This window comes from Narcine bancroftii, chromosome 1, assembly GCF_036971445.1.
Source record: "Narcine bancroftii isolate sNarBan1 chromosome 1, sNarBan1.hap1, whole genome shotgun sequence".
NCBI classification, from domain to species: Eukaryota; Metazoa; Chordata; class Chondrichthyes; order Torpediniformes; family Narcinidae; genus Narcine; species Narcine bancroftii.
The window spans coordinates 414,941,858-414,955,328 of NC_091469.1; the positions used below are offsets into that span (position 1 = coordinate 414,941,858).

Consider the following 13,471-nt stretch of genomic DNA (forward strand, 5'->3'; position numbering starts at 1 on the left):
TCCCATGGTGGGAGAGTCTAGACGAGGGCACAACCTCATGATTGAACAGCATCTGCTTTGAACAGAGATGCAGAGGAATTTCTTCAGCCAAAGGGTGTAAAATCTATGCAATTTTTTGCCACAGGCGGTTCTGGAGGCCAGGCCATTGGGTGCAATATAAGGCAGAGATTATTATGTTCTTGACTAGCCAGGGCATCAAAGGTTATGGGAAGAAGGTTGAGCAGTGAGGCTGAATGGAAAAAGGATCAGCTAACTGGAAGGGTTGACTTGATAGGCTGAATAGACAATTTCTGCTCCGATGTCTTATGTCTTATCTGAACTGAGGTTTCATTAAAGATATGTGCAAACACACAGCTGACTGGACCATGCTCTCCATACCATTACTTTTTCTTTTTCAGACCTCCAGAATCATTTGCAATATCATAATTGAGATCAACTTTATATGACTTCGAATGAACTGCAATTTTTAATGTTAGCAATCAACTGTAACACTATCAAATTCTTTTATATGATTTCATTTACAAATTTGCAGAATCATTCAATTCCTGCTTATATGTTTTATTTCCATTAAACTTCTTCATCCGAAGTGCTCATTCACAACTTCAATTAACTGAACTTTGAGGGAGTGGTAGATAATATGTGAAATATTAAGTCATTCATGCTGGATCAAACTGTAAGCTATATTCATCACTTAATGAACAGGCAGTACAGAGGATTAATATTGCTGTCCCTTCAAACCCTAACATCAGGCAGCAAGATCTAAAAAGGCAATCAAGCTTCAGATGGCTTAATGAATACTTGACAATGAAACATTTAAAAATTGGTGAATGACTGAAGTTAACATAATGCATAATATCATTAAAATATAGAGATTAAACTGAAATAAAAATATTTTTAACTATTTATTGTCCTAATACAATCAGATCTTATGGCAGCCTGACTGCATTTGGATTTGAATATTAATTTCAAAGCATCAGATTTTCACATATGCACTGGTGAATAAGGGAATTCCATACTTAAAAGCATAGTCAAGTGTTCCAATGGATAGGCAGACTCTGGCAACTAAGATTTTTCCCATACTTCTGGATGGGACAGAAACTATTTGTTGTAATGTTAGCATATTCTTGATGACTAAAAAAAATCATCAAACATGGAGACAAAAATTACTTCCAGCATATGCAAGCAGAAGATCATTTTAATGAAAAGCATATGAAGTATGAAGCTCACAGGTGGGCACGTTTTGTTGAACTTACATCAAGCTCTTCAATAAAAGCAGCAAGGTCATCTTTCCAAAGATCAGAAGCATTCTTTTTCTTGAGGTCATCAAGTTCCTTTCCCTATAACAAATAAATACTGTTTGCAATAGCAATCAGGAAAATAGCTTTGCAAGTATGTAAATAAATGAAACCTGCGTATTACTTTTAAATCCCTGTGTTTCAGTAGTTCATCTACTTTTTCCTTTGTAAGGCACCAAAGAGGCATGCTCAAGATGTAGTTGAAATCTGGTCCAGATCCAGCACCTGAAACACTTGAAGTGCCATCATCTAGTTCCAAGATATCTTCTTCTACTGCTGTCTACAAAAGAAAATAGGTGTTTAGGAAGAATATCCTTACAAATTTAAAGAAGAAATTAATACAGTTTGTAGAGTCAAAACAAAAATTAAAATAGGAGCTTGGCTATGGAATATAAAATCACAATCATTATATGTAATGCAATACCAGAGAACCAAGGTTAAACAAAACCATTTTAGTTCTAATCCTTATGAAACAAGCTAGCCACCACATGGAAGGTTTTGGGCTGGAACATTACTAGGCCCTTTCAGGTAGACCCTCCACCTTGAGGGCGGCGGCAGCAGGAGCAGATCTTAACTTGTGGACTCACCTTTCAAGTGAGTGCTTGGAGTGTTGCCTGGTCCACCTGAAAGGGCCTATCCATATCCAGAGGTGCCTCGTTGTGCCTCTGGATTTGATGGAGGCAGGGCAACAGGTGCCGCAGCACTACCCATTATAAATATGCGGTATAGCAATGGCCGTTTTCCCTACCCATTACCCAATAGATAGATGGAACTGCTCTGTTTCCCACAACAGTTCCAGCCGCGTAGGGGATTATGGGTAGGGTAGATCACCATTGATAAGCTGCGTTTTGAGCCGCAGGGAATGGCCCCGGTGCAGGAGTGGCCAGCCGGGCTGTGACAGCCCGCACCAGCCATCCCTGCCCCTGCCTTGCCAGCCATCCCGCCCTGACGTCCCCTGCTGGCCACATATGCCCTAACATCCCCCGCCAGCCGCCACTGCCCTAACAGTCCCCGCTAGACGACCTCCCCCCCAGCGGGACAGGGCTGTTAGGGGCTTACAGCAGCTGCACATTCAGGTGCTTCGGCAGATCTCTGCCAATTATCCCTCCCGGAGGAGGGTCGACGTCGGCACTTCAGAGGCACTTCTGCTGCATTCAAGTGAGTATGTCTTTAGACGCGGGGGAGGGGTGAGGGGATTATGCGGCTTTACACTGGGGTGTTCAGGACACTGGAAACGGCCTATTGATGCAGAGCCACTAACAGAATTTTCTTTTAGATTTACTCCTGATTTTTCCCCACCAGGTGGCTGAATATACACAATGATAAAAACAAAATCTCTAGAATCCTCTTTAGATAAAGAAATTTATAGACAATGCAGCAAACAGTAAATTATAAACATGGAATAGGAAAAAAAGTGACATCTTTGAAATCTCATTTACATAAGAGGAAGAATTCTTTTGGTTCTGGCTCACTGCCCATGTTTTCCTACCTGTGTTTTCTTGGTACAGATACAGAGCTGAAATTTTACTAGTGTTCCAGAGTATATAGATTTATATAGATATGTTTTTGGGAGATAAATTGGGAAAGGTTTGTTAGAGTAGGTCACATACAAACACTTTAAAACAGATTTTATTTGGAATGCTGGAGCTCTGCTTCATGGTAGAGCTTTTGAAGAGTGCTCAAGAGACTTCACTAATAGATTGTTGTTTGGAAAAGGCAACAGATGAAAGAGAATGTTGGAGCCACTGCTGTCTGGAAGAGAGCTTGCTGTTGTAAGAGGGTCATGTGGTTTTGCAAGCAGAGTCAAACAGATTTTCTCTCAGAGAAAGAGACACACACAGAGTTCACTTGTACAGTGTTACAGCCAGCAGACAGCAGCTGGGACTGGAACAGGACAAGCTGGCAAGCTTATGTAAAGTCCCCTACTTGGAAGACAGCCTGGTCAAAGCCCTTGTGGTTAATGCAAGAGGAGAGGACTGGCTGTCTAATGTTTCACTTGGAATAAGGGAAACAGAAAGGAAGTCTGTGGTGACCTGAAGGAAATAAGTTATCATCTGGAGAACCCTGAGGGGCAGGTTTCGTCAGCAAGACACTGAAGTGGCTAATTAAAAAAGAACAACAAATCTCTCTCTGAAAACCAACAAGAATCTTCTTGAGCGGTAACCATTTACCTTTCAAGCACCAAAGCCTGGTGAACTTTATAAATGTTAAATTCTGTGCACAGTATAAGAATTGCCTGCAACCAGTGAACTTGGCGGAATGAGAAGTGACATTGGACTGTGAACCAAATAACTTTTCTGAATTTACGCAGACATTACATACACGTGCACTTAGAATTAGAAGGGGGTTAAATTAAGTTAAGTAAGTCAATAGAGGTAAGCTAAAGTTTGATTCTATTTTCATGTTTAAAGATAATTAAAAGCAGCTTTTGTTTAAGTAATCATTTGTCGTGGTGAATGTCTATTGCTGCTGAGTTTTGGGGTCCTCTGGGCCTCGTAATACTAGCTTCTGGATCTTGGATGTACTGTGAAGCCTCAGACAGTAGAATCCTGAAATTATGTCACCAGAATCAAAAAATGTCTGACACAAGGCAAAGCTAACATCAGAGCTTCGTCTTCTGTAAAGGAAAGGAAGCATAAATAGCTCTGACATTTAGAGACATTAATATTGATGTAATTTTTTATTTAAAAAGTGTACAAAAACATTTGCTGATTAATAGTATTAAATTGAAGTAAAATAATCACTTATCTTCCTCATTCCACAGACTTAGAATCTCCAGACAAATCAACTTCAAAGTTTATTGTCAAGTGTACAGGGTGCAGTGAGAAAGTTGGTTTTACTTGCATTTTAGCTATTCAACCCACACACCACACAGCAATAAAAACATATTAGAGAGTTACATAGAAATATTAATTTGAACAGAGGAAAGACAACATTATTTTACAAATATGAGATTCATTCAAGAGTCTGATAAAGGAAGGAAAGAAACTGTCCTTGAATCTGGTGGTACATGATCTCACACTCATAAATTCTCTTCCTGACGGGAGTAGGATTAAAAGAGGCTGTTTTTTCAAAATAACAGTAAGTGTAGATGGTGTCAATGTAGTGGAGGGAGGTTTGTGTGATGGTCTGAGTTGCATTCTCAACTCCCTGCAGTTCCTAACAGGTCTTGGGTGAAGCAGTTCTGGTACCACTCAATGATGTATCCTGACAGTATACCTGTAGAAGTTGTTGAGGGATGCAAGTAACATGATAAATTCCTTCCAGTTTCCGAGAAAACAGGCACTAGTGCAGTTTCTTGGTCAGCACATCAATGTAATTGGACCAAGACAGGTTGTTGGGGATGTTTATTCCTAAGAACGTAAAGCTGTCTACTCTATTCATCTCAGAGCTGTTGATGAGGACAGGGGAGTGAGTTCCACCCTTCTTCTGGAACTCTATGACCAGCTCCTTAGTCTTATTGACATTGAAGTTATTGTCCTGGCATCAAGTCACTTGTCCCTCTATCTTCCTTCTATATTCTGTCTTGTTATTGTTTTAGATCCAGCCTGCAACAGTGGTGTCGGCTTTGAATTTATAGATGGATTAGAGTGGTGTTTGACCATAGTCACAAGCCCCTTTCACACTTGTGTTTCAATAAATTGGCCATTCAGTGTCTTGGGATAGGAATGGGGGTTTGGCTTTTCACACTTGACCACCCCCAACTGGGACATTGAATGCCTTCACACTTTCAAGGAGTCATGACTCATCAGGTGGACCTGGCCTAAATCCTGATCAATGTATTATGATCTTATATTTGAACAAAATCATGCCTAATTATTACAACACCGTTTGAGCCCTTCAGCCCCTGTTGTTGTTGTGCCAACCTATATAAACCTTTATAAGGAACCATGGGAAAGTGCTAGCAATAAATAGCAATAGTGGACAATTTTTAAACAGGGTGGAAAAGTTGGTAGCACCATAATGCTCAATTTATATAGCATGGCAAGTTTGTAGCGCTATAGTGCACAATTTATATAGCGTGGGAAAGTCAGTAGCACTATCTCGTACAATTTATAAGTACCATGAGGGAAAAGCAATGGCAGTCTTACCCTCCCAGAATTCCATGCGGCAGAGAAAGGGGTTTATGCCTGGCTGCATGCTCAGAGCATTCATGGAGGGGTTCCTCTGCCGCACAGCATTCTGGGAAGTCAGATCCACCATTGCTTTTTCCCATGGTCTTTATAAATTGCACTACAGCGCTACCAACTTTCCCACGCTGTTTAAAAATTGTCCACTATTGCTATTTATTTCCTCTCTCTCTCTCTCTCCCCCCCCCCCCCTCTGCGACTTTCCATAGCAAAGTTTATACCTTCATTTTAATCTTTTCTTCCTTCAAGTTCCTGCACTCACACAGAGTAATTTCAATTCCACAATACAATAACCTGTCTCACACTTGCCTGATTGCAACATCAGCATCAATTCCCGGCATGAGATGAAATCATCTGACGCTGACGTTGAGCTGATTTTGTTTTCACACTAGACACTTTAAAGGCCCATTGGTGGTTAATTCCTGGGATCATTTGCAAGTGTGAAAGGGGCTACAGATGTACAACAAGTAAAGTTGGGGAATGAGTAGGCAGCCTTGTGGCGCACCAGTGGAGGAGCTGCTGTCATAGAGGAGATGCTCTCATCAATCCTCGCAAATTGCAGTCTGCAGGGCAGGAAGTCACAAATCCAATTGCAGAGGGGGATAATGGTGCCAAAGTGTCGAGTTTATTTGGGGACGAGTGTTTTGGCACCATTGTTTCAAAGGTAGAGCTGAAGTCAATGAATATAATCTAACAGAAATGTCTTTGTTGTCCAGATTTCCAGAGCTGTGTGTAGAGCCAGAGAGATAATGTGAACCTGTTACGGCTATAGATGGATTGGGAGTAGATCAAGGGTGGTTGGAAGACTGTAATTAATATGAGCCATTATCAGCCTTTCAAAGAACTTCACGATGGTAGATGTCAGAGCCATCAGACAGTAGTCATTCAGGTTCATTGTTATGTTTATATTCAGCACCAGAATGATAGTTGCCTTCCTGATTAGGGCTTCCAATGAACGGAGATTCCAACAAACAATTTTTATGATCCTACACCAGATTTTGTACAAGACTTGAATGACAATTCCTCAGTTTTGCTGCAGCACCCCAGCCAGATGGAGCTCCAGTGGTGGAATGTATTGACAGATGTGATTACACCCATCATTCAATCCTATCCTCATAATTTACTAGTTTGGGACTAATTTCACATGAATGGCTGAATACCAGATGTTCCCTTCTGAAATGCCAAGATTTGTCCACAGAAAGTTTGCAGGGATGGAGATTTTATGTTTGTAACAGCTGATTGGTAAAAATTAAAATTAAAATGATTCAATTTACCCTTCCAATTGCTAGCTCCATGCGTCTGATATAGACAAATTCATGGGAAAAAAATATATTTTAAAAAATTGATTTTTTTGTTAAGCTAATGAAGAACAAGAATGTTTTATATAATTTTTGTGTATTCACATTTAACTATATCTGCCACTTGCAGTCACTCAGCATTTAGAACTTTGATATATTTTCAATAAATTCTTCCACAGGCATGTTTATAAAATAAGTATTTTAGGTCATTACAAATATCAAAGAAGGGCTACAGGTGTACATTATACCACACATAGCTTTGCACTGTGAATTTTCTAGAACCAAATGACATTTGGAAAGGTACATGGATAGGAAAAGGTTCAGAGGGACATTTGCCAAACGTAGTCAAATTGGACAAGCTTGGTCAAGATTCACAAGTTGAGCTAAAGAGTACGTATCGTGCTGTAGAATTATGATTTAGATTTTTAGCCAGGGAATTTAAGAAATATGAATAAAGGAATACCATTATTTCAGTAATAACAGCCATGAAAAACTAAACTGGCACAAAAGCACATCTGATGTGTTAATGCCCTTCAGAGAAGGAAAACTGGTATCCTACCAAGTCTGGATTCTGTGCAACTCCAGACCAGCAAGGTGTTCAACTCTTACAGTTCCTCTGCAGTGCCAGTTTCTATATTTTATCATGGAATAATAGATGAAAATATATCCTTGGCTTTGAGAGCAGGGAAGGGAAAAAAATGTTATTTTCACATGCCTCAAATGACCCATTAAAAATAAAATTTAATAGCTTGGTGGCAACTGACAGTAAAACCATTCCATCTTTGTTCATGTTGCATTTTCAACTGTAATTATTTTGTAATCAATGGTTAAAATAGAAGGATTGCAAAAATTAGTTAGATGCTCAAAGCAAAAAATAATTTTGAAAGAGCAATGATATTCAAATCATTAAGATAGATCACAATCAGAGACAGAGCTGTGGGAAGGGCAACAGGGGGAAGAAGAAGGGGAAATAAAATTTTAAAAATAGAAAAAAGGATACATCTCAATTTATTTGACCTTCACCATCAATGATTCGATGCCAATACCATTGAGAATTTGGCTGCAACAAAACACCTAAATTTTCTGGATGACAGATAGTCTTCAGATTTTCCACCCTTCCATCAATTGCTTTGAAAAAAAATTGAAATCACATCCCTAAGTCTGCACAATACAGAAATTCCATAATCTTCTATTTCTTATATATTATGAATGTATCTTAAAGTTTAAGCATTCAAATTTATGATTTACATTTGATTTAATGTAATTGTTAACCTATACTTTAAAGTTGCTTGAAAGTTATATTTTACCTTCTCTTGTGCATCTTTCCAAGCTTTAACTGGATCAGATTCATAGCCCCGTTGGATGAGCATTTGATAAAGATCTTTCTTGGATTTATTTTCTGAAAAGTAATGATTTTGTATTATACATTTCAAAAATATATGCGAGTAGCACAAATAAATTTCACTTCTTTCTCCAATGTTTTTTGGTAATTATTTCCCACAATTTTTGTCTTTATTTCAGATTTTGAGCATTCACGATACTTTATTTCAGCACAAACATCCATTATATATAGTATAGTTTGGACATAATTTAATATACTGTGGCAAGATTTGGAGGCAAAAAAGTTTGAATCTTTGTCTTAACAAACAAAATCAAATCTATTTTTAAGATGTAAAAATAAAATGAGGCAGTGTTTTTTAACAATACAACTCCCAAAACCTGAAACATTCCTACTATTGTGGTGGAGGTCCATGATCAGTGGTGGACTGCAGGTATCAGTGCTGGGATCCCTGTTATATATGATATATTTAAATGACTTGGCCGTAGCGTTCTAGCGTTCTAGGGTTCTACGGCTCCTAGAACGCTTCCACCAGCGCTGTCTCCGCTCCATCCTCAACATCCATTGGAGCGCTCACACCCCTAACGTCGAGGTACTCGAGATGGCAGAGGTCGACAGCATCGAGTCCACGCTGCTGAAGATCCAGCTGCGCTGGATGGGTCACGTCTCCAGAATGGAGGACCATCGCCTTCCCAAGATCGTATTATATGGCGAGCTCTCCACTGGCCACCGTGACAGAGGTGCACCAAAGAAAAGGTACAAGGACTGCCTAAAGAAATCTCTTGGTGCCTGCCACATTGACCACCGCCAGTGGGCTGATAACGCCTCAAACCGTGCATCTTGGCGCCTCACAGTTTGGCGGGCAGCAGCCTCCTTTGAAGAAGACCGCAGAGCCCACCTCACTGACAAAAGGCAAAGGAGGAAAAACCCAACACCCAACCCCAACCAACCAATTTTCCCTTGCAACCGCTGCAATCGTGTCTGCCTGTCCCGCATCGGACTGGTCAGCCACAAACGAGCCTGCAGCTGACGTGGACTTTTTTACCCCCTCCATAAATCTTCGTCCGCGAAGCCAAGCCAAAGAAGAAATGACTTGGATGAAAATGTGGATGGATGGGTTTGTAAGTCTGCAGATAGTGCAGATTGTTGGATTCATGGACAGTGTTGAGGACAATCAAAAGATGTAGCAAGAAATAGATCAGTAACATCTGGACAGAGAAATGGCAGATGAATTTCAATTCAAGCAAGTGGGAAAGAATAGAGTTAATGGCAGAATGCTTAACAACATTAATGTAGAGGGGTCCAAGTCCATAGCTCTATGAAAGTTGTCGCACAAATAAATAACATTAATGTAGAGGGGTCCAAGTCCATAGCTCTATGAAAGTTGTCGCACAAATAAATAGAGTGGCAAAGAAAGGACAAGGTGTACTTGCCTTCATTGGCTGGGTCATTAAGTACAAAAGTAAGGAAGTCAGATTGCAGCTACACAAAACTTTGGCCAGTTGACATCTGGGAACATTGTGATCGATCTTAGTCACCTCAGAATTGGAAAGGGAAGAGATCGACCACTTTGCTGCCTGGATTATAGATTATTAGCTTTCAGGAGAGGGCTGACAAATGTGATTATTTTCTCTGAAGCACAGGAAGCTGAGGGGAAACTTATTAAAAGTTTGTAAAATCATAAAATGCAAAGGTAGAGGGAAAATATCATCATCCTTTTGAATATCAAATATTAGACAATATGCATTTAAGGTAAAAAGGGGGAAAGTTTAAAGGCGATGTGTGGGACAAGTGTTTATTTAGTTACAGTTGGAGGTATCTGGAATGGCTGCCATCGGTAGAGATGGAATCAGATAAGATAGCAGTGTTTTTTTATATAATTTTTTTATTTTTCACACTGTGAACCATAACAACCAAAATATGTACAAACGTTTCTTGTTAAATATACACAATGGCATTTTCCCCCTTTTCCCCCTTCCCTCCCCCCTCCAAAACCAATAAACATTCAACATATACAATACAATAAAACAATGTCTTCACACAAAGGAAAAACAAACCAGAAAAATGTGTCATCTACTTTTATACACTAAATCAAATAGTTTTGTCTTCTTATCATTTTAGGGTATGGAGGTCCGAGGCAAGCTCTCTCTGTTATGTTCCAAGTATAGTTCCCAAATTTATTTGAACAACGTGACTTTATTTTTTTTAATTATACGTTATTTTTTCCAATGGAATGCATTTATTCATTTCCATGTACCATTGCTGTATTCTCAGGCTCTCTTCCATTTTCCAAGTTGACATTATACATTTTTTTGCTACTGCTAAGGCTATCATAATAAATCTTTTTTGCGCTTTATCCAATTTGAGGCCTAATTCTTTATTTCATATGTTACTTAAAAGGAATATCTCTGGATTTTTTGGTATGTTCTTTTTTATGATTTTATTTATTATCTGATTTAGTTCTTCCCAAAACATTTTCACTGTACATGCCGAAATTGTATGTATTGTTCTTCCCATTTCCTTTTTACAGCGAAAACACCTATCTGATAATGTTGGATCCCATTCTTTTAATTTTTGAGGAGTGATATATAACCTGTGTAACCAATTATACTATATCATGCGTAACCTTGTGTTTATTGTATTCTTCATAGTTCCAGAACATAATTTTTCCCATGCTTCATTCCTTATCTTTATTTTTAAATCTTTTTCCCACTTTTGTTTAGGTTTATAGCTTATTTCCTCATTTTCCTTACCTTGCAGCTTAATGTACATATTTGTTATAAATATTTTAATTATCATTGTATATGTAATCACATATTCAAAACTGCTTCCTCCTGGTAATCTCAATCTGTTTCCCAATTTATCCTTTAAATAAGCTTTTTAAATAAGATGGTATGCAAACACTGTACTGTGAGTTATTCCATATTTGTCCTTCAACTGTTCAAATGTTAATAAATTATTTCCCAAAAAACAATTTTCTATTCTTTTGATTCCATTTCTCTCCCATTCTCTAAAGGAAAGATTATCTATTGTAAAAGGGATTAGTGGATTTTGCGTCAATAACAATTTTGGTATTTGGTAATTCATGTTTTTCCTTTCTACATGGATCTTCTTCCATATATTGAGTAAATGATGCAATACTGGTGAGCTTTTATATTGTACCAGTTTTTCATCCCACTTATAAAATATATGTTCCGGTACCTTCTTCCCTATTTTATCTAGTTCTATCTTAGTCCAGTCAGGATTTTCTCTCATCTGGTAAAAATCTGATAAATACCTTAGTGGTGCAGCACTATAATAATTTCTGAAGTTTGGTAACTGCAAACCACCCTGGTTATACCTCTCTGTTAATTTATCTAACGCTACCCTCGGTTTCCCTCCTTTCCACAAGAATTTCCTTATCATTCTCTTTAGTTCATCAAAGAATTTCTCTGTTAAGGGAATTGGTAATGTTTGAAATAAGTATTGTATCCTTGGGAACACATTCATTTTAATGCAGTTCACCCTCCCTATCAACGTTATCAGTAGTTCTTTCCAATGTTCTAAGTCTTCCTGCACTTTATTTATTAGTGGCTGCTAATTTAGTTTGCACAAGTGGCTTAAGTTATTGTCTAATCTTATTCTTAGGTAACAGATTGCTTGTGCTTGCCATTTAAATGGTGATTCTTTTTTAACTTCTGTGTAATCCGCATTACTCATTGGCATTACTTCACTTTTATTTGCGTTGATCTTGTACCCCGATATTTCTCCATATCTTTCAATTTCTTATGTAATTCTTTTACTGATATTCTCTGGTTCTGTTAGGTATACTATGATGTCATCTGCAGATAAACTGATTTTATACTCCTTCCCCTTTATTTTTATCCCTTTTGCTTTTTCTATTCTTATCAGCTCTGCCAATGGTTCTATTGCAAAGGCGAACAATGAGAGGGGATAATAGACATCCCTGCCTAGTTGATCTACTTAATTTGAATTGGTTCGATACATATCCATTTACTACTACCTTTGCCAATGGTCAATTATATAATGCTTTAATCAAATTAATCTATTTTTCTGGCAGATTGAACTTCTGTAATACCTTAAATAAGTAGTTCCACTCTACCCTGTCAAAGGCTTTTTCTGCGTCTAAGGCAACAGCCACCATTGGTTTCTTATATCCTTGAGCTGCATGGATTAGATTAATAAGTTTACAGACATTATCCGCTGTTCATCTTTTCTTAATAAATCCAGTTTGATCTTGTTTAACTATTTTTGTTACACAGTCGGCCAATCTGTTTGCTAATAATTTTGCTATTATCTTATAATCTGAATTAAGTAGAGATATTGGTCTATATGATGCTGGTGTTAATGGATTCTTTCCCCTTCTTTGGTATTACTGTAATTATTGCTGATTCATTAGTTCCAGGAGAGGAGGAATTAAGAACTCTTTAAATGTTTTATAAAATTCTGTTGGAAATCCATCCTTTTCTGGTGTTTTATTGTTTGGCAGCTTTTTCAATATATCCTGTACTTCCTCTATTTCAAATGGTTTTATCAGTTTACTTTGTTCCTCTTGCAACTTCAGCAGTTCAATTTTAGCTAAAAACTCTTCTATTTTATTATCTTTCCCCTGATTTTCAGTTTCGTATAATTGTTCATAAAATTCCTTAAAGTTTTCATTAATTTCTGGTGGGTTATATGTGATTTGTTTGTCCTTTTTCCTTGATGCCAATATAGTTCTTTTAGCTTGTTCTGTTTTAAGTTGCCAGGCCAACATTTTATGTGTTTTTTCTCCCAATTTGTAATACATTTGCTTTGTTTTCATTATGTTCTTCTCCACCTTGTACATTTGTAAGTTTTGTATTTTATTTTTCTGTCCGTCACCGTCAGTTCTCTTTTTCTTTATATCGTCTCTTTTCACTAGTTCCGTTTCCATGCATGCTATCTCCCTTTCCAGCTGCTCTATTTCCCGATTGTAATCCTTTTTCATCTTAGTTATATAACTTATTATCTGTCCTCTAATGTAAGCTTTTATTGCATCCCATAGTATAAATATATCTTTCACTGATTCTGTGTTTATTTCAAAATATGTTTTAATTTGGCATTCAATAAATTCTCTAAATTCCTACCTTTTAAGTAGCATGGATTTTAACCTCCATCTCTATGTTCTTGGTGGGATGTCCTCCAGTTCTATTGCTTATAACAGGGGTGAATGATCTGAAAGTCGTCTCACTTTATACTCAGTTTTCCTAACTCTTCTTTGAATATGGGCCGACAACAAAAAAATTATCAATCCTTGAGTATGCTTTATGCCTACTCGAATAATATGAATATTCCTTCACCTTTGGATGCTGTCTCCTCCGTATATCCATAAGTTTCATTTCCTGTATTGATTTAACCATAAATTTGGCTACTGTATTGATTTAACCA

At 37.8% G+C, this 13,471-nt stretch overlaps 1 protein-coding gene across 5 annotated transcripts in view; it reads right to left on the reverse strand.

Annotated features, from left to right (window-relative positions):
* The window catches only part of LOC138751565 (DNA topoisomerase 2-beta-like), a 236,744-nt gene that overhangs the window by 70,140 nt on the left and 153,133 nt on the right, over nucleotides 1-13,471 (reverse strand). For all 5 annotated transcript variants that reach the window (XM_069914001.1, XM_069914002.1, XM_069914004.1 and 2 more), the window contains 3 exons: nucleotides 8,031-8,122; nucleotides 1,420-1,575; nucleotides 1,254-1,337 (listed from right to left, as the gene is read on the reverse strand). In XM_069914001.1, the coding sequence (XP_069770102.1) occupies nucleotides 1,254-1,337; nucleotides 1,420-1,575; nucleotides 8,031-8,122 (332 nt within the window). The remainder of the gene's footprint in view (nucleotides 1-1,253; nucleotides 1,338-1,419; nucleotides 1,576-8,030; nucleotides 8,123-13,471) is intronic.